The sequence below is a fragment of the Episyrphus balteatus genome, chromosome 1, assembly GCF_945859705.1.
Source record: "Episyrphus balteatus chromosome 1, idEpiBalt1.1, whole genome shotgun sequence".
Taxonomy (NCBI): Eukaryota; Metazoa; Arthropoda; class Insecta; order Diptera; family Syrphidae; genus Episyrphus; species Episyrphus balteatus.
Window position 1 is genome coordinate 116997437 of NC_079134.1, and position 27229 is coordinate 117024665.

General features: G+C 31.6%; 1 protein-coding gene across 4 annotated transcripts; it reads right to left on the reverse strand.

Moving 5' to 3' along the window:
* Positions 1–844: 844 nt before the first annotated feature.
* Positions 845–22280, reverse strand: LOC129907533 (phosphatidylinositol 4-phosphate 5-kinase type-1 alpha). Of its 4 annotated transcripts, none has more exons than XM_055983807.1 (16): positions 22028–22280; positions 17741–17769; positions 17539–17688; positions 17285–17482; positions 15236–15378; positions 14660–15175; positions 14503–14607; positions 14313–14445; positions 14161–14248; positions 13941–14003; positions 13550–13630; positions 13172–13429; positions 12009–12168; positions 1257–1436; positions 1128–1191; positions 845–1068 (listed from the first exon to the last, which is right to left on the reverse strand). In XM_055983807.1, exons 1-16 carry the CDS (start codon positions 22119–22121, stop codon positions 1060–1062), a joined length of 2271 nt encoding a protein of 756 aa, XP_055839782.1. In that variant the 5' UTR covers positions 22122–22280; the 3' UTR covers positions 845–1059. The 4 variants fall into 4 exon arrangements, with proteins under 4 accessions (XP_055839782.1, XP_055839783.1, XP_055839781.1 ...); XM_055983808.1 differs by having other exon boundaries at positions 846–1068; positions 1264–1436; positions 22028–22279; XM_055983806.1 differs by having other exon boundaries at positions 848–1068; positions 1128–1213; positions 1264–1436; positions 14503–14595; positions 22028–22279.
* Positions 22281–27229: the final 4949 nt, after the last annotated feature.

Consider the following 27229-nt stretch of genomic DNA (forward strand, 5'->3'; position numbering starts at 1 on the left):
CACTTTTTATTTGAGGAAAAAACGAAAAGAAAGAAAGAAACGAAAACGAAAAGGAATTGTTCTATGTCCAATTTTGGGTTTTTAGTTTAAAAAAATATTTAAAAATAGTATGCACCTACTAATGAGGTTAACTTGTATGGTTTATTCAAGAGAAAAGAACAAACTTTATAAAAAACATAACTTGAATGGCAAACGAGCAGAAAATTGTCGCTTTAAACCAATTTGAAACTTAGAAATTGTCCCCTGGTCCCCTTTAAAATTTGATTTTTGTGACTTAGAGCAATTTTGCTTTACGACGACGATATGTACATCAAAAGCTTTCTTTGTAAAGCCAGGTTTTCATTTTGATATTGTGCGAGGATGAGGTAGACAATTTTATCAATGTTTTCCCTCAAAAACTGATAGACTCTTGGTGAAAGAAAATTTAAGTTAAGAGCAAACGATCCTTAGGCTGGCTCATATTTTTTGGTAAGCTGATTTTCTTTTTGCTTTTGCAATTTTTCTTTGAAACAGCTCTGCAGTCAGTTTACTAATTCTCATCAAAAACTGTCGAAGTCTCTATATTTATTAAATTGTTATTTTTCAAATTCGAAACTATCTCATTGAGTGAGTCAGTCTTCTTCTTCCTTCGTACATTCTGTGGTAAAGTCCTTGCTTTGAATTCTTTTCTCTCAAAATCGATCGCCCTCACCGGGCCCTACTAAAATTTGACAAATTGTTATCACATTTTCATAAGAGTTTTGCGTTCAGCTGTCAAATCCCAAATACTTATTGCAGCTCCATCCATATTCGTAAAATGTGTTTGATTAGCCAGACAAAAGATTTAAGGTAGTTTCTTGATTCATGAACGATTGAATTTATTGATTATTTTACATACATACATAGTAATATAAGACAAGATTTACAATATAATTTGATAATAAATACAAATGAATACAACGATCTATTATTGTACATACGTTAAAAGTTCTATCTATGGTCAAACGAACAAATTAAACTAGAACTAGTTAAAATTTTATGTGGCATATGTATATGTAATTACGGTATATTGCAGCGATGTTAGTTTATCTGAAATAGTATCAAGTTTATATTAAATGACTTATAATGATTTTTTTAATACAATTTACCATTTCTGAAGTTAGCGAGCTTAGGGCATCTTCAACGGTTGGCTTATGTCTATCGAATTTAGGTCTGCTTATGGGCGAAAAGTTATCTAAAAGATGTGTTTTAATTTTAAAATTATATTCAATATTTACTTCATACCGAAGTCTCCACTTGAACTAGAATCCGTAAAACTAGGTGTACCTTCGGTCCACGTTGGAGTAGAGCCTTCACCTGATGCGGGTGGTGTCCATGCTAAGCCACCGCGAGAAGAGTATTGACTGCTAAGTGAGGTATCAACAGCAAGGTAAGGTTCCAAATGAACTTCTGAAACACTAAAAATACATATATATATATTTTTTAGCTAGAGTTTGTTTATAGAAAGACAAAATCTTATGGATAAATTATTAAAATCTAAAACCGTATTTTACGACTCCAAACCACAAATTCAAAATTCTAACACCTAAAACTAACAAAATTCTAACAAAACTAACACCTAAAACTTACAAAATTCTAACAAAACTAACACCTAAAACTAACAAATACCTACCTAAAACTAAAAGTGGACTCGGTGGGTCGTCACTCCCACCGTATTTTATGACTCCAAACCACTTATCTATACAAAATTAGGGTGTTTTTCAAAAGTGAGTTCCCCGTGCCTCTCACTGTGGTATGCAAGGAGTTTCATCCCCTTTAATCCTGCAGGAACTACGCACACGCATGAAGGTACTCCTGTGGAGTCATGACGTCGTAACGGCTGATTATTCTGAGCAGTTTTTCATTTGCCTGCCGATACTCCACCCTTGTGTAGAGAGGACAGTCTTCGCCCGCAAAAAGTCTGTTATAAAGAACATTGATGCGGACGTGCTCAGTTAGCAGGCCTTCCAGCTGCTTGTAGATGTTTTGGGGCTGACACCCAATCGCTGCCTGGAAGGCCCGATGCCATGACTCCACATTGTTGTTTGTTCTCGGAAGATCAGAGAGCGTTATGCCTTTGCAATTCCACATTTCCATCCGGAATAGTGGCCTTCGGTAAGTTCTTCCTACCCAAGTATCTTCAAAATATTTCATGAAGTTTTGGTGAACCAACGTCTCACCAAATCTTGAGAGGAATTCCTCTACCAAAAGCGTAAACCTATCCCGGATGTAAGTGGTATCGCAAAATCATATCGCCATGAACTTGCCACTCCTTGCCTTCATACCCAACTCTCCGATCTTTCTGCGGACCGCTTGAGTGAAATGGAAATAGCAGCCATGAATAACCGCCGTCGGGAAAAGGCTTTGGAGAGCATTCTCCTCAGCCTTGTAAGTGGCTTCGTCCTTGTTGGGAAGGAGGCAAAAAATCAGTGGCACAACCTTGTTGCGGTAAAAGCCATGCACCACCCAAAGCTGGTAGAACATTCGGGGACATACCTTGAAGGTCCCATCCAGCAACCAGGTCTCACAACTTTAGAAATGCCTTCGGTCTGTCTCCGAACCGAATATTATTATTCGTTGACTATCCCCACTTCCTGTGTCAGCCAGCAAAAAATTTGGGGGACCTCAGTTTTTGTCATAAACATGTCAGCGGGAATAATAATATTGACCATGGTGTGCGGGATGGGCCTTCTAAGGTCTTGTCTCCGACGTTCCCGTTCTACTTTTGTTCCCGTTCTACATGCATTCAAATGTGAAGATAAAATGCTCAAATATATGGAATATGCAGCACAGATCAATACAGAAAGCTGACTTTATTAAGAGTAAAATTGGAAAGTAATACTGAACTGTCTGTTGCTACACTAATATTATTTTGAACAACACATTTACCGATCGAATATATTATTATAAGTAAACTTTTGGCAAATTTTAAGTTATTAAAAACAACAGAGATTGGCGAATTATTTGCCAATGAAGGGAGTGAAAAAAAATTTGCACTTTCATGGTTATGGCTTCACGTAGACGATATCATCTGGCCCACCGTCCACCCTAGACAAAATCTCTAGCTACGACCATGTAGGTATTTGCAAGAAATATTTATTTTTTATATACTTGCAAAAGTCAGAATGATTTCAAAGAGTATGAAGAATATTTTAATGTAAAGTTTCAAAAAATTAAAAAAAAAAAACTCCTTTCACCAGATGGCTTCCATTAGAACAATTCTTTGCCGCCGCACTGTTGTCCAAAATGACTTATCTCGTTGCAAAAATCATAACTTTTGAACGGATTGAGGTAGCGGTACAGTTTTTTTTTTAATTTGAAGGAAATTTCCAGGGCTCTTACACCAATGAATTTCAAGAAAATTGTTTTACAGGGTGTTTAGGAATCATCGGCCGAAAACCGATTTTCTTAAAAAAAAAAATATTTAAATTAAAATTGGTATGCCATTTTGTAGAAATCACTAATTCACATCTAAAAAAAGTTCAGATTACACTTTTCCATGATATTACGATTATAGAGAATGCCAAAAAAGTTGGTCCCGGAAGTCCGTCTGTCTGTCTGTCTGTATAAGGATCTACATCCTAAACGGATGGACCGATTGACTTTAAATTTGGTATGTAGCATTTTTTGGAGACCCTCCAGAGGTGTTTTTGGAATTAATTTTTTTGGGCCAAAAATAACGGTACTTGTCATACACCAATTTCAGTAAAGCTGTAATTGCTCAAAAACGGCTCCAACGATTTTGTTTAAAAAATTCAAATGTAAGTTTGAAAACAAGGTCTATCTTCTAATGAAAAAAATTTTTTTGGAAAATCATTATTAACGGTACCTGCCATAGAACGGTTTTTTTTAAATCCGATATTCTCCGAAACGGCTTATTCGATTTCAACGAAACTTTTTTTGAAGAAGCACTTATATAACTCAAATATAAGCCAAAAATAAAATTTCAAAAAAAATAATTTCTGGATTTTTAAAAAAATTTTGAAATTTTTTTTTGAAAAATAAAATTTTCGAAAACGGGACATTGTATTTTTTTGAAATTTTGTTTTTAGATGTGGATTAGTGATTTCTACAAAATGGCATACCAATTTTAATTTAAACATTTTTTTTAAAGAAAATCTGTTCCTTCTGCCTTCATTTTTTTTCAAAGTACAAAATCTCGGCAGTGCGCAAGCATGCGCAGCTAAATATTTTTATTTTGAATCAACAATTGATTGGTACACATACCCTATTCGGCTTAATGCATGGAACCGAATGGATTTTTTACGGTACCTGCCATAAAACCGTTTTTTTTCAAATCCGATATTCTCCAAAACGGCTTATTCGATTTCAACGAAACTTTTTGTGAAGAAGCACTTATATAACTCAAATATAAGCCAAAAATAAAATTTCAAAAAAAATAATTTTTGGATTTTTAAAAAAATTTTGAAATTTTTTTTTGAAAAATAAAATTTTCGAAAACGGGACATTGTATTTTTTTGAAATTTTGTTTTTAAATGTGGATTAGTGATTTCTACAAAATGGCATACCAATTTTAATTTAAACTTTTTTTTTAAAGAAAATCTGTTTTTGGCCGATGATTCCGAAACACCCTGTGAAATAATTTTATTGAAATTCATTGGTATAACAGCCCTAGAAATGTCCTTCAAATAAAAAAAAAAATTGTACCGCTAACTCAATCCGTTCAAAAGTTATGATTTTTGCAACGAGATAAGTCATTTTGGACAACCGTGCGCCGGGTACAAAGGGGTTAAGTCATAAATGATAGTTTGCCAGAAAATGCGAAGTTAAGCTAATCGATGAATTTCTGAGCATTGATTCTCTTATTTTTATATTAAAGAGTTGTTCTAAATTTATGTTTTTGATACCAAATAAAAGAGAAAAAAAGAGGAAAAAAAGAATTAGTTTAAAGAAAATTAGAGCAATGTAATGCCGCTTCATTATTTCTTATCATTTAAGCTAGGCAAAAAAGCAGGTCTGGCCCATCTCATGGATCATGGTATATGAATATGACTAGGTTCGTCCCACAAAGAAAGATTTCACTGAGCACTCAATTATTTTGATAGAGACAGAATTATTTTGTGGGACAGGTCTCTCAGGTCTGTCAAAAGCAACCTGTTAAAAAACACATGTTTTTTTATTATTGTATTCCGTGTGTAAAATTTCTTGCGCTTTGTTTGAATTTCTCTTTACTTTTCAACTTAATTATGTTTTCGGTGTTAAAAATTAAAGGAAAGCGGCTTTTTTGCCTCCAAGATTTTTCAAAATCGGCTCCTTGCCTCCAAAATATTCTGACAACACTGTCAGGAACTGACATTACTTATACATTTACATAAACAAACAAACTCAAATACATAAAAAGAGTTAACAAACAAACAGTGATGACTAGTTTTTAATGCTTACAAGTTTATATTTAGAAGTGGACTATTATTAGTTAAATTAATTTGATTATTAAGAAGCTTTTGTCCCTGTAATTTAAGTTCATTTACATATTTCAAAAATTTCAAATTTATCTAAAACTCTCCCGGAACTGAGGTTGTGAAGAAGTTCTATGTTTTCAATTGACTGTCTGGCGACAGGCCAGAAAAAGGATTCGAATAAGAAACTGCTTACTGCTCTTACATGTTCGTTGAATCTTTATTCCAGATTTCTCGAGGTTTTTCCAATATAAACTCCATCACAATCACTGCACATTCTTTTGTATAAACCGCTCTTTTTCAGTTGATGGGCTTTAGGAAAGATTTTGTTGTTGCAAATGACATTTTTTAAAGTTGAGTCATTAAAGGAAGCTGGTCTTATTTTTGCTTTCTTGAAAGGTTCAATGAAAAACTCGAAACTGCCTTTTATGAAAGGAATTTTTCGCCATTCAACTAGATTTTGGTTGTATAATGTATAGCTGCTTTTCTTGATTTCCTCCGACTATATAATTTTAATATATTTATAAATTTTTTGATCTAATAATCTCCCAATTTGCCTGATTTAATTTTAAGTTCCAATAGCATATTGTAAGCTAGTAGGATTATTTAAAATACAGTTTCTTTTAAATGTAGGCTTGAAGTCTTTCATATTATATTTTAATCTTTTTGTGCTACGTTTTTACAATGGTTTGGTTATCCTCTTACGATTCGTCTAAATTTCAAAATTTTGCGAGGTACACTTTTGTCTTTTTCAGTAACTTGTAGTGATATGTGATATCTGAATTAATTTTCGTCCACTCTTCTAGAAAGCTCTTTTCCAGATTATTTTTGTTCGAGATTTATATTTGCAAATTTATTGTTGTCCAACAAAGTCCACAAATTCTCGATCATGTTCATTTCGGGTGTTGAAAATAAGACTTCTGTGAATTTACTTTACATTTACATTATTTGGTTGGAATATAACTTTGTCTATATGTATTGTTCATTTCTTTTGGTTTAGCTCTGCAAATTGTACAAACAGCACTTGAGATTGTTTCAGTGAGAACTTGACCAACTTATCGATCTTTCATTGTCAGAAACAGTTCATTTTTTATTTGGACATCTTCATCATTTTTACTTAAATGCGTCATTTAGTATAGTATAGTAACTTTATTGAGATTTTTCTTTATACACTTTTTAGTTATGGATGGATTAATACATTATTATATCAACTTAAGATAATAAAATTGCCGACTTAGAATTGGTCTGGCTACACAAACTGGTTTGCTTGTTGTCTAAATTATGACAAATCAATTAAATAGAAAGAAATTAACACTACTTTTTAACTTTTAGAATTGTGTCCACTCAACAAGACACCATCTTAAATGCGTCATTTTAAGTTGACTGATCTGACATTCGATATTATCCACTACGGTTTTTGTTTTTTTCAAGAGTTTCTTTCCAGGAGTTTCTTCCTAAAAATTTGTCAACAAAATCTTACTGAATAACAAGTTGGATTTTGCCATAAAACTAAATTGGTGTCCTCGTTAAATAGTTTGATTGGAAATTTTTATTTATATTCACTTTGTTCCGAATTTCCATCACATCACATTTGCTAAATAATTTAAAATTTTGAGGCCCGTACATTAGGGTTGCCAGATATATTTGGACGAAACTAGTAATCGAGATGCAAAATCCCGGACAAATAAGGACAAAAAAAAGAGTACAAAACTAGGACAAAAAAAATGCATAATTTTATAAAAAAAATAACCGAACAATCCTTTTAAATAAAAATCACATTTTTAACCCTTGTTCCCGTAGCATTTTTTTCTTATTTTTTCACAAAAAAAAAAAAAAAAAAACTCTGAGACAAAGTTTGGCCTTCTTGGTATAGTATAATAAACATTTGAGCTATAATACTACAAAAGTTGCAATGCAATTCCAGTTAAAAAATTTTTGCGTTAAATTTTCCATTGAAAACCAATTGCACAAAATTTTAAACCATTTAGTTAAATGCAAATAAAATTTTTAGTAAGTTACTAAGTAAAGAAATGGTCTTTTTGGCTTAGCAACTTACTTAAAGCCATAACTACAATAACCTAAAAAGTGAAAAAGTGAGAAATTTACAAAAGTAAAAAATTTTTATTTCTTTTTAGCGCTATTTGTTTTAGGAAAAAACTAACAAAATTGTTTTTTTTTTTTTTTTTACCAAAAAATAAGCTTTCTGCATCATTATTTTTAATTTTGTGGTTGGAAAAACTGTCACAAAATGAGTTTGAAAATTTTCACTTTTTGACTTTTTGCAAAAAGTGGCCGTTGTAGTTATACCTCAAGTGGCTTTAGATTTTCCTTAATCGTTTAAAATTTTGCCATATTCTATATTTTTTGAGTTTTGATTATATTGGAACAGAATACAAAACAGAATTGAGCAGATAATAAACCAAAATAAAAACGCCTCGCTTTTAATGAACTCGATTCGTTTTTTGAATAATAAGGGCCAATTTTTCAATAGTCAGATAAACCTCAGAGCTTATTCCTAAGAATAAAAGTTTTTTTACATTGACATTTATTCTTATGATGGTCTAACTGACGATTGAAAAATTAGGGCTAAATGAATTAAGAGTAGCATACAAGTAGTGAGATACTTAAAGGCTAGAAAAGAGTACAATCCCGGACAATTGATAGAAACTATCCCGGACGTCCCCCACACAGCCAAAAAAGAGTACATGTCCGGGAAAACCCGGACGCCTGGCAACCCTACCGTACATACATTGTTTGGCGTACAAATAAATTTGGTTGTTGTCGATTATTGTGCAAATGATCCAATGATAAAATCTTTTTTTTCATTAGGAATCGAAGTATTGTACATTGTACCCATTTTCCACAACTCGGTCACTATGTACATAGGTCTTTACAAAAAATGAAAGAGTCCCGTGAAATACAAACGAAATATGTAGGTAGTTTGAGTACTACTAAAGTCCAAATTAGAAAATTGCAGAGCATTACTGACCAATTATGAGGCCATTAAATGTAGGTAAGGGAAATAGGCAACACCTCAGGATGCAAGGAGAATTTTGGAATAGGACGGTATCGTCGAAAAATTATCTTCTCTAGTTTTCAAAACCGTTCCTGCGACAACAGTGAATAGATCTATTCCAATGCTTGCTAAGCTATTAGTGATAAAATAAAATACCTAGGCCCATATTTTCACTATCGCGGTCTCTACCGACGTTTTACCGGTGACCTGTACCAGCAACTTAAGCGAGTGAGAAGGGTTATAAAAAACGGCGCTTTGTTTATGTGCTTGGAAGTCATTTTCAAAAGAGAGAGGCGTGGGAATTAAAAAAAAAAAATTAAAAAAAAAGTTAAAAAAAAAAAATTGCAAAAGGTAACAAAAACACAATAACTGTTAAAGAAGTTTTAGATATAGCTAAAAATAGGACTTGTCACGCTGGTAGCAGATGATGCCGACATTTTAATTCTATTGTTGTACTATTCTTATGGTGTTTTCCTTTGGTAAAAAAATCAATTTGTTTTTTGATCTATAGTGGAGTAACTAAAGCTCAAAAATTGGCAATATTAGGGAACCCGGCCGAACAGCTTAGATTTTGATGATCTTTTTTTTCAAACGTCGGTAATTAAAAATACTTTAAAGTCTATAGATTAAAAATTGCCGGTGTTGCCGTTTTGATTTTTTAAATTTTATTGAAGATTTTTGTGAACAAAAAAATTTTTTTTTCCAAAATTTTTCTTAAATTTCATAAATTAATTGATGCCAAAATATTGTCTAAGAAATTCAAGGAAAAAAAATATATGGGAGTGAGGGACAATCTTCCATAGTTCAAGCGATAGATGCAATTTTCTTATTAATTGACTTCAAACACAAAAAAAAATATTTGAACACAACGGCAACACCTACAATATTCAAATATACATTTTTTAATAGCTAGAAGCTTAGTCATATATGTAAAATTAAAATTAAGTTAATTGAATGAACGGCTTTTCAAAGAATGGTAATTGAACTCAGATTTTTGAAAAAAAAAATTATTGACAAAATTTTAACACGTCGTTTTTTAAATTTGGTCGTAATATAAAATGCATTTATTTTTTTATTTTTTTTGGCCGCATTTATTATGATTTCAAATTATAAAAGGAAATTCCAATATCTATTACGGTTTATGAAAAAAACTAAAAAGTATTTCATTTTCGAAGAACCTTTTTAATAAAAGTTTTGAAAAAAATGTAACTTATTTTTTTTTTTTAATGTTCAACATCTAAACATAAAATTATTTTTTAATCATTTAATAACCCTTACTGTTGAAAGTTAAATAGCAAAAATTTAAAGTTCCTATTTACCACAGTCTTTGAGAAAATTAATTATTTCAATGCAAAAATTCAGTTTTAATAAAAAAAAAGTATTGAAATTGAAGTAATTTTTCATATTTTTTTCAAAAGTGTGATATATTTTACATTTTTTGCTTCGAAATTCAACTGATAATATTTATGGCCAAAAATTTTTTTTAAATAAATTCATATTTTATTAGAAAAAGTTTGGAAAAAAGTAATTTTAAATTTTTCTAATAACATTTTTTTTTTTTAATTCTGAGTTTGAGGACCATTTTTTCAAAAAGTCTTGATTAAATTTAGTGGATTTAAATTTAAGAGAAAAGAATGAGCTTCTGGCTTTTTAAAAATTCATTTTAAAATATTGTAGGTGTTGCCGTTGTGTTCAAAATATTTTTTTTGTGTTTGAGGTCAGAATGTTAGAAAATTGCATTTATCGCTTAAACGATGGAAGATTGTCCCTTACTGCCTTCTATATATTTGCCTTAAATTACCTAGAGAATCTTTTGATATCATTTGTTTTATGAAATTTAATAAAAAAAATGGTTTTGTTAAAAAAAAAATTAATTTTAATTTTAAAAAACAATACGGCAACACCGGCAATTTTTAATCTATAGACTTTAAAGTATTTTCAATTACCTACGTTTGAAAAAAAAAATCGTCAAAATCAGAGCCGTTCGGCCGGGTTCCCTAATAATTTGCTTTAGTTACTCTACTACTAAATCTGTTAAAAAAACAATTTTTGATCTGTTCAACTACAATTAAGGAGTTGCAACAACAGTTTTATGACAGATTTAGATCAAAAATTACCATTAAAAAACATGTTTATACAGTCAGCCAAACGATTCGATATTGTACGAAATATTCAAGCAATGCAACAGTCAGTAGACGTTTGTAAACGCTTACTTTAAATGTTTGGTTTACATACACAAATTTCAAAAGAATATTAAGTTTACGATAGATTTAAAACCATTGTGCCATTGTATGGCGGACAGCATAACTTTAAATAAAAGTATGAAATTTAAATGAAAAAAAATGCGTCTGCAAAAAAAAGAATTTGAATTGGCTCGTTTGCCACCAACAGAAAATGGAGGCAAATTTCACATTTTCAGGGCTCATCCTTAATCTTATGGAATGAGGCGTTAGATGACGACAATGAACTAGACCATTTAGAACAATTTGTAGTTTCTGCTGATTCAGTAAAAATTAGGCACCAGGTTATCAGTAGGCTGATAGCCATAGAGTCTGCCGGAGAAAGCAACGAAATTGGGGTGGTGTTTTTTAAGTTGTCATACAACTTTCGCATTGAAGCGCAATGCAACAAGGAAAGTTGTTTTGGAAGACATACTGGGAATTATACCAAATCCAACTTTTAATATTGCCATAATAACGTGTTCACTATAAATTAAAAAAAAAAGAAATAAATGTAAAAGAAAATTAAAGAATAACAACTATTATGTATGTTCTCCTTAACATAAATTCATGCCTGTTAACACTGAGCCGGCTATTTATAGCTAAACAGGCTCCTTGAAGATTTCACTCGCTCCTTTAAATTCTGATTCTGGGCAGACAACCATTTTGCATACATTTTTTTTCATGTATTACAAATTTAATTTCACTTCCGTCAATGAGCATGAAAACCAGACAACGAAATGAAAAACACAATTATAATTGAAGTCTGATAAGCATGTGAAAATAAAAAAAAAATAAAAAATCTCATACCAAAAAAAAATGTTTGCGTTTTTTTTGAACCATTTTTGAAAGCGCATCTTTTCAGCTCCAAGATTTTTCAAAATCGGCTCCTTGCCTCTAAAATATTCTGGCAACACTGCCTGTTTACATTAACTCCATAGCCGATCTCCTAGCACTTAGGGAGCAGAAGTTAGCTGTCCACATTTACCCCAGAATTTTCAAATTGATGGTTGAAATGTAAACAAGGAAGGGGTAAATGTAAACACTGGCATAAATGATTTTTAAGTTCGTATACATTAATTAACACAATGTAATAAGTACATAGTATATTTTTAATATTCATTTTCAAAAGTAAAAAAATTTAATATTCTTTCTTCTGTGAAAAAAGTATATCTCCTAAAAAAAAGAATGCAAAAACTGTCCACATTAACCTCAACCGACCCACAGGTAGGTACACAAGTTCTTAAAAGGATTAGATATTAAGATACTTAAATATTTATATATTATGAGATTAGTTTTTAAAAATAAAATATAAATAGACGCTTATATTGAACTCACCTAATTGTATCTTCCCTGGTTGATGTTCTCAACATTGATGATCCGCTTGTGTTCACTTGACGTTCATTCTTTCTACGTCCAGAGCTTTGTTTCTGTAAGCTTTCTTCAGAAATTTCATCAAAAGCAGGGGGAGGTGTCGAGCAACAAGAAGGTGTAGTGCCTAGCAGTACATGAAATGAATGTTATCTAACGTATAACAATTTAACTATTACTTAATGATAAAGGATTAAGGTGTCTATAAGTATTAAATTAAATGAGTTGTTGTTTTAAAAAAAGGTGAAAAATAAAATAATATATGATGAAGGAAGGTGAGATTAAAGCTGCGTTCCCATAAAATAAGTGGCTTTTTGTTTTTTATAGACGAACGAAAGAGTTTCAGATCATACGTCCACTCGAAGCTGAAGAATAGGCATCGTAATTATTATTCCTGCTTTGCATTTCGAATTTTTCCCGTGTTTTAACAAAATTTGAATTCGGACTTTTGGAAAATTTCTTTTGATTTGCGTGCTTACTATAGTCGTATTGAGTGTTTACCGATGATGGTTGATACCTATATTTAAGTTGATTCACTGCCGAACTATCTCTGCTTGAAACAGCTGAAGTTTTTCGTTCGTTTTCAATAGGCTGCAAATTAGGTTTCTGTCGTCGAGCCCTAGGATTGTTTTCAATCTCTCTTTTTACCTCGATAAATGAGTTCAAAGTTTGCAATATATTTTCTTCCTGTCCATCATCATCTCCAAATGCCATGTCGGCGTATTGGATGTACTTTTGCTTGTCCCGTTTCTTTTTCGTAGCATGTACTTTTCGTGGAACTTGCAGTTGAGGTGTTGGATTTTCGGGATGTATCGGTGGAAAACTTCTTACAATTGATCCTACAGTTGACATGTAACTGTGAGACATGAAACTATTTCGCTTTTTGAATAAGTCAATTCGATTTAAAGCCTGATGTTGGGTATTGTGGGTGAAATTTTCACTAGGAGCTACAGGCGTGGAAATAATATTGGGTTTGTTGAATTGATCATCCTCGACGTCAAAGAGATCGTGCAACTCTAACCAATCTTTAACGTTACTAGGTGAACGACGATCGCCGAACTTTGGAATTGGTGGCGCTTTAAGGTGGTCTATTTTTTGGGGTTTGTTAGCATAATTTAACATGTCTCTACCTGTTGATGAAGCTCGTTGCTGTAACGACGATTGATCCTCAAATACAGACGTGGCTTTTGGTTGTCGCGATTGCTCTCCTTTTTTATTTCGAGGAGATCCTCTTGGTGGCACTGGTGGTGGTACTTTCGGTTTAATAGTACTGGATTTCTGTTTGCTTTGAGGCCCACTTGGATTTGAAGCTACTGTTGTAGCTCGGCTAGCTGGCTTTGATGGCTGCGTACTAGGTGCTTGAGATAGACCAGCAGTATTACTAGCAGCTGTTTTGTGTTAAATTAAGTACAGTTGTTAGTTATTTTTGAATACATGAAATTGAAAAAAAAAATATTATGTAGATGTCAATGTTAAGTTTGAATATCTTGGTTACAATTGTAACTTACATCGAGATTCGGTTTCGCTTTCAATTGACTTTTGTATAACCCGCGATAAGCTTTTTCTCTTAGATGGGGAATGTTTCAGAGCTAAAAATGAAGATGCAGTTGATAACGTTAAATTGATATCTTGAAAAGAATTAAATTCACACTGCACTCATAACTAAAAAGCCTGATTTAAATGTGTGCAGCTTAAACAAAAGAACTTATTCTATAAATTTTCTTAAAATTAAAACTTTCCAATCAAAATTCAAACAGCTTTTATAACTCAACAAATTTCCAATAAAAGCATGCAAACTGTCTCTCAAGAATTGTTTGCTTGATGGTTGTAAAAGTGAAATTTTACATATTTATCTTTAATTTATTAAATAAACACTTGATCTTTCTAAATTGATTTTACCTATATAACTGGATACCAAGGTACGAAACTTTCTATGGTTTCCCTTGATTTCTGGGAGATCCACTTTGCAAAAAAATAAAACGAAATGAAAATAGTTTTATTAATATTTTTAGCAGACTACATACACCTAGGTGTTGTGTGTGTGATAAAATGTTACATTATGGATTTCTTTGCGTTTCAACTAGCAAGGTTCTACAAATAATCAACTAAGGTTACTTACGTGAAGGTATTTTTCTAAACACCTGCTTAGCCATGAAGTTTTGAAAACGTTGCGCATAAAAGGATGGACGGCAAACAGATACGGTTTCCTAAATATAGGAAACTTATTATTGATCTGAGAAATTCTTTAAAAAAATCTGTATTTTTGCATACGCCGTCATGTATTATGGCCTTAAAAGTGTGCTCTAGCTTCTTTTTCAAGCGGTAAGATTGTAAAATATCAATTATTCCGATAAAAAGTAGCAACCTTTCGCCTTTTTCACTTCGGGCAGGAATACCTCCGGGTCTTTAGAAAATAAATTTGACATAAATGTATCCTACAACCGTTAAAAATACTACTTACGGAACATCCTCTTCGTCATCAATGGGTTCGCTTTCGGCTTGGATACTCTCCATTGCTGTAGAGTGCGCGACCAAACGTTGTTTATTGACAGATCTATATAATAAGCTATATTTTCAATGCTTAACATGAATAGTTAATAGAAAAGATTGAAATATACCTATTTCGATTGACACCAGCATTATCTCGATCCATTGCAATACATTGATCAGCTTCAGGAGCATCTTCTAAATCGGAATCTTCGGTTCTAGGGAGATTAGTCTTTGGATTTGACTTACGGGCACTCTGTTTTTCCTTGGAAGATAGATCTAAATTATGAACACCGACTAACAATGAATAGTCCATTATTTTGAAAGACTCCAACACAGTACAATCACGTTGAATTGTTTTAATTAACGCATTATATGTTTCAGCTTCAAGAAGAATTCCATTTGGATGGTGTTCCATGAAATCCAAGTCTTTAAAAGTAGGCGATTTTTTACTACGTTCAGCTTTAGATGCTTTCCGTTTGTATGTTGATCCTTTTAAATCATATTTAAGATGCATTTTTACATATGAAGGTAATAAGTTATTCATAACAATTAATCGAACATTTTTGCTATTGCATTGAAAACAGTATAGACCAAAAAATTTTGGCAACAACGTTCTTGGATTTTGATTTAAGTTCATATAATATCTGTAAAAAGTTGTCAAATATAGTTTTTTTTTTTTCGAAAATGGATAGTTATTAATTTACCCTGGCAAAAGTTTTTGTAAGAATTCTCCTTCTTTGTGTTGGACAGTTTTTATTATAAACTCATCATCGTTGGTTAAGTAGAATATAGAACCGGAGGCGCCGGGATTTGATAATTCTCTCAAAGGAGATGAACACATTGACATCTAGAATGACCGAAACCGAAAAAAATATATTTTATGGCAACAAGTAATAATTGTTACATTCTAACACTTTATCAAAATATTTATTAAAAAATATAAAGTTTAAAAAATACGCTTTTATCACGCACTAACAACTATAAAATAATTTAATTGACTTATATTGGAAATGGTTAGATCAAAAAGCTTCCTGTCGGGCGCTTTGTTCAAACTTTATAAAAGTACACACAACAAAAATGCGCTCTACGCTTTGTGATCTAACCATTTTCAATAAGTCAATCAAATTATTTTATAGTTTTTAGTGCGTGATAAAAGCGTATTTTTAGTTTTCTAAGCTAGATATTTGGTTATAGGTAAGATGATTGAATGTAGGTTCATTTTGACTTGGGTTATTTTAGCCTTCAAAGCCCTTCCCCAGGCTCCGGGCAGCTAAAAAAATGTGTAGTTATCTCAGCTACATATATGTATGTACAAGGTTTTATTTCGATTATTAGGAGTAAGTCAAAATTGGTTTGGGGGTTTTCCACCCCCAATTCCTCTCTCCAGGGTCCGGACCACTAAAATATTGTGTAGTCATTAGAGCTACATCATATGTACAATGTTTTATTTCGATACGATAATTGGAAGTAGGCTAAAATTTACTCGGGGTCTTTTGACCCCCAATGCCCCTCCCTAGAGTCCGGACTTCTAAAATATTGTGAATTCGTTAGAGCTACATGTATATACAAAGTTTCATTTCGATACGATAGTGAAAGTAGTCTTAAATAAAAAGGATCAATGTAGTTTGTATTTTCGTAAGAAGTGTTTTCGAGATATGAGCAAAAAACAAGTTTTTTTTTTATTTTTTAGCTTCTTTCCAGTGATCTTTGTAAAAGAAGAAAAAAGGACGAAAAAATCTCTATATAAAGACTGAAATATTCATTCAGAAAGATAAATGAAAACTGAGTTTTGGGTAGGAATTTTTAGTACGTTCACAATTCATTCACTTAATTGGTATCATTTTTGGTGATGAAAGTCTGAACCTTCAGAAAAAATGTGTGCTGGGTACTATAGAAATATATTATTTACAATGATTAACACATCCTTGGGCCCCTAAAAGGAAAGACCCCTGAATATTATTTGCCAGCCATATAAATATGTCTGTTTGTCTATGAACACTTTATGTACATATATGTATATTTGTGAGGGAAATGTTTCAAAAAGTATACCCGAAAGACTCGGCTGGGCTGGACCTTAGAGGATATAATATATGGAGTGCTTGTGCTGTTAGTTCCTTGAAGCTTTTATAGAGGGCTGTAGTTTCTTTAAGTTTTTCGATGAGTGCATGCCTTCATTTTATTTTCATTTCATGGCTGTCATCAACAAGCGTGTTTATTTACAGCTGCGGAACCGGACTCGCATTGAAAAACGAAGGCAGCGACCCCTATCCATGCATATGGTGTTACAATGTATTAGGTATAGGAACAAGCACTCCATATATTATATCCTCTAAGGGCTGGACACTGAACAGTTTTGTTGTGGTTTGCAAATTAAAATAATGTAATTTTGTGTTTAGCATAAAAACGCCCATTGATTTTTTCTGTGAGTCCAAAATACATATTTGAAGGGTCCAGCGGAAAAACGGCACATGTCCACTTTTTGTCAAAATAAACTAATGATTAGGTCTTGTATTATTTACGGACACTATCTGATGGCATCCTGCTTTTAATACTAAGTTGTATGTAGAACAAAATTTTAAAATGTGTTTTTCCCCTGGACCCTTCATTTCATTTTACTTAATTCTAATGGACAAGACTCTATAAGAACCAATCTATTTTTTCCCATATGAATTTATTTAAAGCTAAGACAAGTTTCCACAATTATAGCAGCAACAATATATTGAAAATGAATACTTTAATAAAGATGATCTTACCATAAAATCATCTGGCTGGATTCCAAACAAATCTCTAAAGTAACGGAATGCAATGGGAGCATAAATTTTAAATCTAAATTCGCTGTAGTGATGTGCAGGTGTTAAACTAGAACCTTCAGGGGGAAATGATATGCTTTCTATCTCCCAAAAATCCATCATGAGAAGATCTCGTTTTGGCTTAGATGCAAGACTTCCAACCTATAACGAACAAATATTTAAAAAATGTACAAATTTATCAATTAAATTTTAATAACCGTATGCTGTATTCCCAACTGAATGGAACCCATAATCTGTGAAGTTTGAATTTTTTTGTACGTAATTTCTCCACCTTCACCGACACGCCGATGACCGATTTTACGTTCTTTGTCAATTTTGCCATATTTAGAATTTTGTGCTCGTAGACCCTAAATTTTAAGTTTTTTTATTAAAATTTTAATTTTATTAGAAACAAATTACCTCAGGAGTTGTAAGTTGACCCAGGCGATCTGTAAGAAAATATTGTGAAGTTTTAAAAATACAACTTAAGATTAAGTACCTATTGTTTATTTATTTAAGTTTATTTATTGCAATATCACAAAACTTAACAACTAAGAAGAAAGGTTCGTAGTATAAGCAAGTTAAGTTAAGTAGGTATCAATGTTAAAACTGTCATATACTGGGTGTCCTAAAAGTAATAACGGATTATGCTGAAAGATCAACTCTCATCTTCTAGATGAAACAGTTTATAGTAACTTTATTTTACGTACAAATAAATGCACTTCTTATAAAATTTCGAAAAATCTTTACTTTGAATTTGACCTAATATTTTGGTAAAACAGTAAATGAATGTGTTTTAGAACTTTTTAACAAGTCGCTGGCTGAGAATTATAGAGTTATGTTTAATGGAAAAGTCTGCAGACAAACATAAACCCTATAAGCTATAATTTTTACCCAGCGAAGAGTAGTGCTAATGCCCCTAAAAAGCATGTTAATAGTTTTGAGCCCTTAGTAATAGACCCGAATTTAGCCAAAATCGATTTAAAAAAAAATATAAATGTAACCTCTAAACTTAGAATTGACTAGGAGGCAGCTCACCTATGTATATACATAACTAAATTGATTTTAAAAATCATAGCACTTTTTTAATTTGGAAGTGAGATGTATGTTTTATTTTATGTTTGCATCGAGCTTTCGCTAATTTCGGGTCTATTACTAAGGGCCATTGTTTTAAAAGAATATCTACAATTCTGTGTGTTTTCCAACATGGATATTCATGTTTACATGTATAAATAAAGTATTTCTTGGCGCGACTAGTGAACAAAAAAATCAGATTAAATATTCCAGGAGCTTATCATTGGCATTGGGCTAGGTGGATAGCAAAACTGATATATATTTTTTTTTGAATATACATATCTTTTTCGAAAACAGTAGAAACTTCGAGAAAATAAACTCAACAGACTCCGACAATTGAGGGCCATTTGGGAGTTGAACATAACTTGAGGATTTGTATCCTCAACTTCGGAAATCGGTTTTGTTCACTCCAAGTTGACTTTTTTAACTTTTGATTTTAAACTCGAGAGTTTAAAAAAAGAAAAAGAGAGAACAAGTAGAAGTTTCCCGACCCAACTTGAGAGTTTGCTTCAGAATTTTTTTTTTAATTTTCTGATTGTTGACTTGTTGTCAGTTATTGTGATACTGAATTAATATGAACGTACAAAATATCTCATCGGGCACTTACACTTCCTGGTGGTGCAACATTGAATGCAAAAGTTATTTTTCTCCCATGCCTTTTCGTTATCACGGTCGATTACCTGGTCTGTCTTTTTATTTTCAGTTACTGATTTGTACTGAAGAGCATTTTTGACCAACCAATCCTCCTCTTCGGGAGTATAAATCACTTGACATTCTTTTTGTTGTTTCCTTGCAATTCATGTTTATTTTTTTTGTTTATTTGTATTTAAATTAAAACTTCGACGTTCGACTTCTCGTTTGGTTTTAAATTAATAACTGACAGAATTTGTATTGACTGTCACAAATATCCCAACCATATTTTTAAAACTGAAAGTTGGCTAACTTTTGTTTGAGTTAAGAACAAAATAGATTCTCAAATTTTGTTTTTACTCTCGAGTTGAAGTCAACTCTCAAGTTTGTCAACTTGGAAGTTTGCTTCAAGTTGAGCAATAGTGGACATCGTCGTTAATGTCTTCATTTGTTTATCGTTTTATGTTTTAGTGGAGTTACAGATCCAATTTTTATAATTTCTGTTCTTAAACGTCGGTAATGAAAAAATTTAAAATCTATGTGTTAAAAATTTCCAGTGTAGCCGTTTTGTTTTTTAAACTACAAAAATTTTTTTTTCAAAACCTTTTTTTTAAATTTCATAAATAAAATGATGTATAAGGATCATTTAGATTATTATTATTTAAGGCGGTAGAAGCAATTTTCTCACAAATCGGCTTCAAATGTCCGAAATAGGGGGAAACAGTCAACAGCGCACTTGTCAAAGATTTCGACTTGCAGTGTTATTGTTACAAATCAAAATAAATTGTAAAAAAGTAAATTTGTGATATTCTTTTTAAGATCCTGAAGATGGCACTTGTTGCCGAAATATATTGATCGTAATATAAAACAATTGAGTTTTATTTTGGAGAATATTGGAGGCAATACAAAATTGCAACAATAACATTAACTCTTTTTCCAGCAAAACAAAAATCCCAAACTAGTTACAATTTTTGTTTAAAAAAATAAAAACTTAGAAAACACATTTTTTTTAAAGGGGTGCGTGAAGAGAAAATTAAAAAAAAATAAAATAAAAATTTGTTTGGTCCACTCTAGTGGATACTGATATTAAAAGATTTTCTTAAAAAAAGGGAACTATTAAAATTGACGTGAAAATCTTTCAATAAAAAGTCTCATTTTTATAGACTTCCTTATTATACAGACTTATTAGGGCGTTCGTTATTTTTGAATCAAGTTCCTAAGAGGATAAACTGTTTCTAAATAATATAAAAAACCCTCTAATTTTTTCAGATTTTAATTTTGACACTAGTTTGCGCCCCACGAGGGTTAAAGTTTTTTCTCATTTGAAATACGTATGTGTTGATTTATGAGGCCATTTTTTTGATGAGGTTCTTGGCTACGTTAAACAACGTTATCAAAAAGGTATAAACAATTTTTCTAGGACCAGGGGTTTTGTCAGGACATGCATGTTTTTTATTTCAGTCTGTATCAAACAAAAAAAAAATGGCGTCATAAGTAAACATATATCTACCTATTTCAAATGATAAAAAACTTTAACCCTCTTGGGGGGCCATTTCTAGTGTCAAAATAAAAATCTGAAAAAATTAGAAGATTTTTTCTTTATTATTTAGAAACAGTTTTTCCACTAAGAAACTTGATCCTCGAAAAAAAAACATAAATAACGAACGCCCTAATACTCATAAACTTCCTTAGAAAACATACTCAGTAGATTTTTAAAAGCAAAAGGAAACGATTTCTAGATAAAATTTATCTTTAGACGTGTGATTAAAGTTTTCATTAAAGTTTTGGAAATTTTGTTTTTATAGGAAAACAAAGTAATTTTGGTAAATTCAATCACAATACATGTTTTATTTAAGTGTCTTCACATTCAAATAAAAGGATTGTATTATAAAATTAAGAAAATTTGTCCGCTTAATTTAAGTCGAAAGTTTTGTTGGCAAAAACCCATTCAGAAACCCTCTTAATTTCATTTTCATTTTTCTCCGTGTAGGAATCATTTTTAGTTTTTTTTTTTTTAATTACGAAAAAATCCTCTCATTTCAAAACTTTTAAAAATATCTCAATATCGAAATTACGTCAGTCTTACGATACCTGCCTATATAATATTTTTTCAAAAGATACAATAATAAACTTTTAATTTTGTTCTTATCTTTGATAATTTTTTTTACTAGCTTTAAAGTTTAAATACTTCCGCTTTTGAAAATTATTTTTTATCTAGAATTCGGTTTTTGAATAATTATGGAGAAAGTCGGAATTTTGAAAACGCTAAAATCTGAAACCTATTTATATTTAAACTTTTGAAAAATGTATAGTTTGTTAGTTGGGGAACCTGCCATTATTTATTCTAAAATTAAACTAAACAAAAAAAAAAATGTAGTCATTCACAAGCATATAGCATTTCATTTTAAAACCCATTCATCTTCAAGAAAAATTAAAAACCTTAAGCAACAATATTTTTTATGTTTATACATATATCTATGTACTGTACATATCCTTCATAGTTTTTCGACTACCCTTTTCGTCGTCTTGGAGAATGACAGAAATATCGTTCTTAGCTCCTTCAAAAGTTTTCAACCCAATATAAAAAAAAAAACGAAACCTTCAACAAATTACAAAGTGAATTTATTAATGTTTTGTATGTATAGAACACAATTTTCTATTTGAAATATTCATTCAATGGCTATTTTCCTTCCGGCATATTAACATAAATTTTTTTAATTTTTCATATTCAGCATTAATAAGCAAACAAAACATACAAGGACTCGAATAATTTTAAGTGAAAAAATAACTTGTTCCTTGACATTGTACCTATTAAAATAAGGAAGAAAAAAATATAAGGAAATATTTTTTTTTTGTATCTACATTGCTTCCTACATGTTTATTGATTGCACATTTTTTGGAGTGAAAAATTGTTGGGTGACTTATCGTATTTAATTTTTTTTCATAATTTGTTATTAAAAGTTCATAATTTTGTTTACGAAAGAATTTATTTAATTTAATTACCATCTTTTTCGCAAATAGAACTATCCGCGTTTTTGGTATTAGTTAGAGATGATGACTCCAAGTCAATCGAATTTATTCCATCAACCGACTCCATATTTTGATTTTTTTTTTTTGTAAAATTTAAATTATAGTATTTTTTAAGTCATAATAATAGAAAAAAAAATAGATTTATTCTACAAATAAGAATATTTTAAGTTCAGGAAAATATTTCCTGTGATTCCGTTACTTAACAAATCTTAACTGAAATAGACGAACTACATCGAATGCATTCATCTATATAGGAGAAGGGTGTATATTCAAGTCCTACTCCAACTCATTTGTATGTACAAGATATTACTCATTTTATGCTCTTCGTAAGAATTTTCTTCTTGCTTTTCTTGACAAGAAACATGCTCAGTCGAAAATAAAGCAACGGAGCAGAAGCCAAAAAATGAAATCAACCCTTGACAATATTTTGTTGTCACAATCAACATGCTGAAACCAAGTCGATAAAGTAGTTTCATTTTTATTTGAAAGCTAACAAATTGTCGTTAAAAAGGACGTCAAAAAACAACTAAAAAATGAAAAGTTAGACTATGATGATTGACATGACAACCAGAAACAAGCGGTTAGGAATCAAATAATGGACAGCAAAGGTATAATACGAGAGAGGGGTTGAAAATTGTTTCGACTCAGGTGCTTCTGCTTGAATCCAGATGGCAGCGGAAAAATTTACTAGATGAAATTAACGTCGACGTCTACAGTTCTAGTTAGGGTGAATGACGTGGTGAACACCTTATACATATAAATTTTTTCGACATAATATTCAGAGCAAAAAGCAATAAAGAACGGCTTACCAGCCTCACGTTCTTGGAGTTATTAAAGGACCTGGACCTCCAGGTTGGGAACTCCTGTCGTGGGGGTAACCACCCAGCAAGGAGTAGGAGAGAGTTTTGGAACAACGACATGGTTATGATCTCGATTTCGAGGAGATCATAACTCTCCCTCCTATCTGCTTCACACTAGTGATCCAATGCCGCGCCGACAGGTAGATCTGAGAAATCGGCGGCATCTGAGACCGACTGAGCGCCTCGACACGATCCAGCCCTGGGCCCCAATTCTACAAGAGTGAGTTTTTCTCTGCCTTGTTCGGAAGGCAATTTACACTTTTTTTCGTGTACACAGAGGAACTCGCTCTTGCGAAATTTGGCCCCAGGTCTTAATTTGTGAAGAAAAGCCTGATTAGAGCCTAACTAAGGCCCCACGGATAGAAAGATAGTAATTTTGGGGTAGGTAGAAATGGCTGGAAAACGACTGACACTGGTAGCACTACAAAGAAGAGGGTTCAATATCTTTTATGGGACATGGTGGTAAGAAAATCATTAGGTATATTTACGGCCTCTGGCAGCACCCCAAAGAACAGGACAAATTTCTAAAATTGTTTTTTTTTTCAAAATTAAAGATTTAATTTATAGCCTGTTTTCACTAGAGCTCAAATGAGGTAATGGGCAGGTTCAGAAACGTTTGGTACTAAATATTTATGTAATTTCTCGGTCTCTGATTGGTTAACTGTCAAAAAAAAAACATTCCAATTTAGGTAATTTTATTGGAAAGCTAAATGGAAAGTTAGGTAACATTTTCCCTAAAAATTTAGGAAAGTTTTTTTTTGTCAACATGACAGCTCATTGTTTTTAATTACAGAATTACGTTAACAGAATTAAATATATTTGTGTTAAAAATGAGCAGAAAGTGCATTACCGGTTATAATTATATTATAATAATATTATATAATATTATAATTATATTATAATAATAGCTGCGTTCCTTTGGAAATATTTATCTACTTTTTAGTACTTAAAACTACTTTGATCTACTTTGCTATACTGAAAAAGTAGTTCAAAGCAGCTTTAAGTACTAAAAAGTAGATAAATATTTCCAAAGGAACGCAGCTAATAGTAATATTCTTAAGTACCTACCTAAATTTTGAAATTTGACAATATCTACATAACATCTTATCCAAACTAATTTAGTCAATTTACTCAAATTTCCATTCAGAAAATGACGTTGCCTAAATAGTCCCTTATATTTCCCGAACGTGCCCATTTTGGCAAATTAGGTTAGTTCAAATTTAGATAACATTTTTCCTATGCGATTTGGACATTTGAAATAAAACAATTTGGGAAATTATCTCATTTGGGCTCTGGTGAAAACAGGCTATTAAGATCAAAAATTTCAAAATATCTTGGGAATAAAAACAATGAAAATTTTAATAGATACACATTTAAAAACCATATCAGTGCTAGGTTTCCAACATAAGAGAACTGGGGTCCTCTTTTAATTGTTAGCTATGTTGTTTTGTCTATTTTACCACTTTTTTCATTTTCTGAAATGAAAAAAGGGAGACGTTGGAGACGGAGTCTTAGTCGTAAAGCCAGAACTATAATTGGAGGAAACATTTGGAAGCAAATGTCAAATCCTAGGTTTTTATTTTTGTTTTCTTTGACTTTTAGATAAGTTTTCATCCTTCGAGCGCTGTTCCCCTCCGTTTCGTCCGACGCTACCGTTAATTATAGTTCTACCTTAACTGGGATAGCTTTCATTCAATGTAGATACGCAAATGCAAACGAAATGACGAACTTTTAACTTTTATGTAGGTACGACACATGTGACGTTTTCATTTTCGACGTATAACCTGGTTTTCAAAAATAAAACTTATTATTTCTCAACATAATTTCCTTTCAGCATGCATTTAAACTTTTCAACAAACATTTTCCAGTCATTCCTTCCAAAAAAAAAAGGTTTTTCGAAGCTCTCAAAATGTTCTGTGTTTTTGATGATCTCATTATTGGACCCAAATCTCTTTCCGCGAAGCCTTGTTTTCATATTTGGAAATAAAAAGGAATCGCGGGTCTCAGGGGACTAAATTTGGAGAGTATGCAAGGTTAAGGAGCAATTCATGACTCAATTAATGTACCTAACGCACAAAATTCGGATATTTCCATTTTGATGAAATTGTTCGAATGCTTTTTAAAACGATTTGACTATCTGGAAATTATATCGTATTTATTTGAAATGATCACACACAGCTACGAGTATGTGCTTGTAATACATACAAGAGTCCAAAATATCATTTATCGGGAAAGTTTTGATAAAAAATAACTTATATATAATTAGGTACAGTTGTTTTGGAACAAAGGGGCATAACTTTATATGATTGTTATTTAGTGTAGGTAATCAATTTGTCTTGTAGTGTGGAATTCTGGTTATCCATGTCCATTTGGTGCGATTGGGGATAGGGGTGGCTTTTAGGTTCTGATAAATAGGGGTAGCCTCATTTTTTTTTTTCCAATGTTGCTATCACATCCAGTATCGTTGTTCGGAATGCTTCCTCGATTGCAAGAGTATTAGATGACCCTTGTACTGTTACAGGTGAAAGAAACTGGAATGCTGGTTAAGGCTGTAACAAAATTTCTAAAGAATCATTCGTTGATAACCTGTTTTTCAAAAGAGTGATACCTAGGTATTAGAAATAGGAATAGAAAAATCAAGCTCATCTTCACTATGGTACCATGAACTGACTTATCCCTGAGCTGCTTGTCGCTTAACAGGCTATTTGGATTGAACTCATTCTTAAAAAAAAAAAAACATTTTTAAATACATTTCTTTTGTACGTCCTACATATGTTTTACTTTTCTACGCAGTGCATAGATGAAACGAACGTCATAAAATTTCACTGATCAAATTCACCCGGGTAAAATGGCATACTGTCCAAACATACTTTATACGTACGGTGACCATCCGTTCATTATAATAATGAACTGTTCATTATTTGAAGAATCTGTTCATTATGAATTATTTTGTGTAAAAAAACATAAAAATGTTCATTATTTTAAAAGCTGTTCATTTTTGTTCAGTAGATATTTATAATTTTGATGAAACAAAAACAAAGTTTGGGAACAAAATAATAATGCGAAGATTGCGAACGTGTCCCAGTTTTCTGAATTTGCAAAAATCTAATTGTAATCTACATTATGAAATAGAGAAACGATTTTAATTCTTGTGACTCTGACGCTTTTGACGAATATTTGAGCATTCAAAACTTTTTTTTTTTGTGAAAATTGCGCTATAGGAAAAAGTCGGAAGACAACAACAGATAATTGGACGGGAAGTTTCAAACTAAAATTTCAATATTTTAAAAAATGTGGAATTTGACTTGGATTTTTGGTAAAAAATTTTATTTGAGTTACTTTTTGAATTAAAAACAAACAATAGTTAGAAATTCGGTTAACTTTTTGTTTTAGTTCATTATTTCTTTAACGGTTAACTTTTTGTTTTAGTTCATTATTTCTTTAATTTAATTTAAAAATATGATCACCGTAGTTATACGTGATTCTAAAAGCAAATTAATGTCAAAGGACTTGTTTTCCATTTTCCAGTAAGACGTGGTGCTAAATCTACCAAGACTTTTCTGTGAGTCATTCAAAATCTTGTTTTTGTTGGTTGCTCGCCTCCTCAGTGCAGCTTTTTTAAACTTCCGATGTTTTGAAGTTTACATAGTTGTCTTTGAAAAATTGTAACTATTTTTGTAGGTGTCGAGGTGTCGTAGAGATATGGTTGATGCATATTTTTTAAGGTGAAATAATAAGCTTTCAGATGATATAAAATTACACTGGTCAACAAAATTTAACTTTTTTTTTGCCACAAGAACCAAAATTTACTTTTCTAGTAGTTTTTGGGGTGCTGAATCCGAATCTGAAGTCAGAAAAATTTGATTGGCCTTCGTATTTGAATTATTACCGTTAGAAAAAGTCAAAAAACCTAATTTTGGCTGTTTTCGAGGTTCTATTTTTATGTGGGGTAATTCATTATAAACAAATTTGTAACGGTTGTTATAAGAACAGATATTCTTCTTTCAAAAACTTTTAAAATTTTCCCGATATCTCTTTTATTGCTCGAGATATCTTAAGTTTAATTTAATAAGTCAAAGAGAAACTAAACTAAATCTAAAGTTTAAGTCACTGGTCACAGAATTTTTGCCACAAGAACCAAAATATACTTTTCTGAAGGTTTTCGAGTTGCTGAACTCAAATCCGCAATCGGAAAAATTCTATTAGCCTCCGTTATTGAAATATAACCGTTATAAAAAAAACCCTTTTTTGCATTTTATAACGGTAATATTTTAAGAACGAAGGCTAAAAAAATTTTTCTGATTGTGGATTCGAG

Bases quoted from the DNA above. Each gene is read 5' to 3' on its own strand.
- LOC129907533 (XM_055983805.1), bottom strand. From the start codon at position 22,121: ATGGAGTCGGTTGATGGAATAAATTCGATTGACTTGGAGTCATCATCT. The intron at 15,176-15,235 runs GTAAATTAATAA...AACTTTTTACAG, and splicing joins TTACAAAAACTTTTGCCAGG to ATATTATATGAACTTAAATC. The intron at 12,169-13,171 runs GTAGAGACATGT...ATGTACTGCTAG, and splicing joins GCAACGAGCTTCATCAACAG to GCACTACACCTTCTTGTTGC.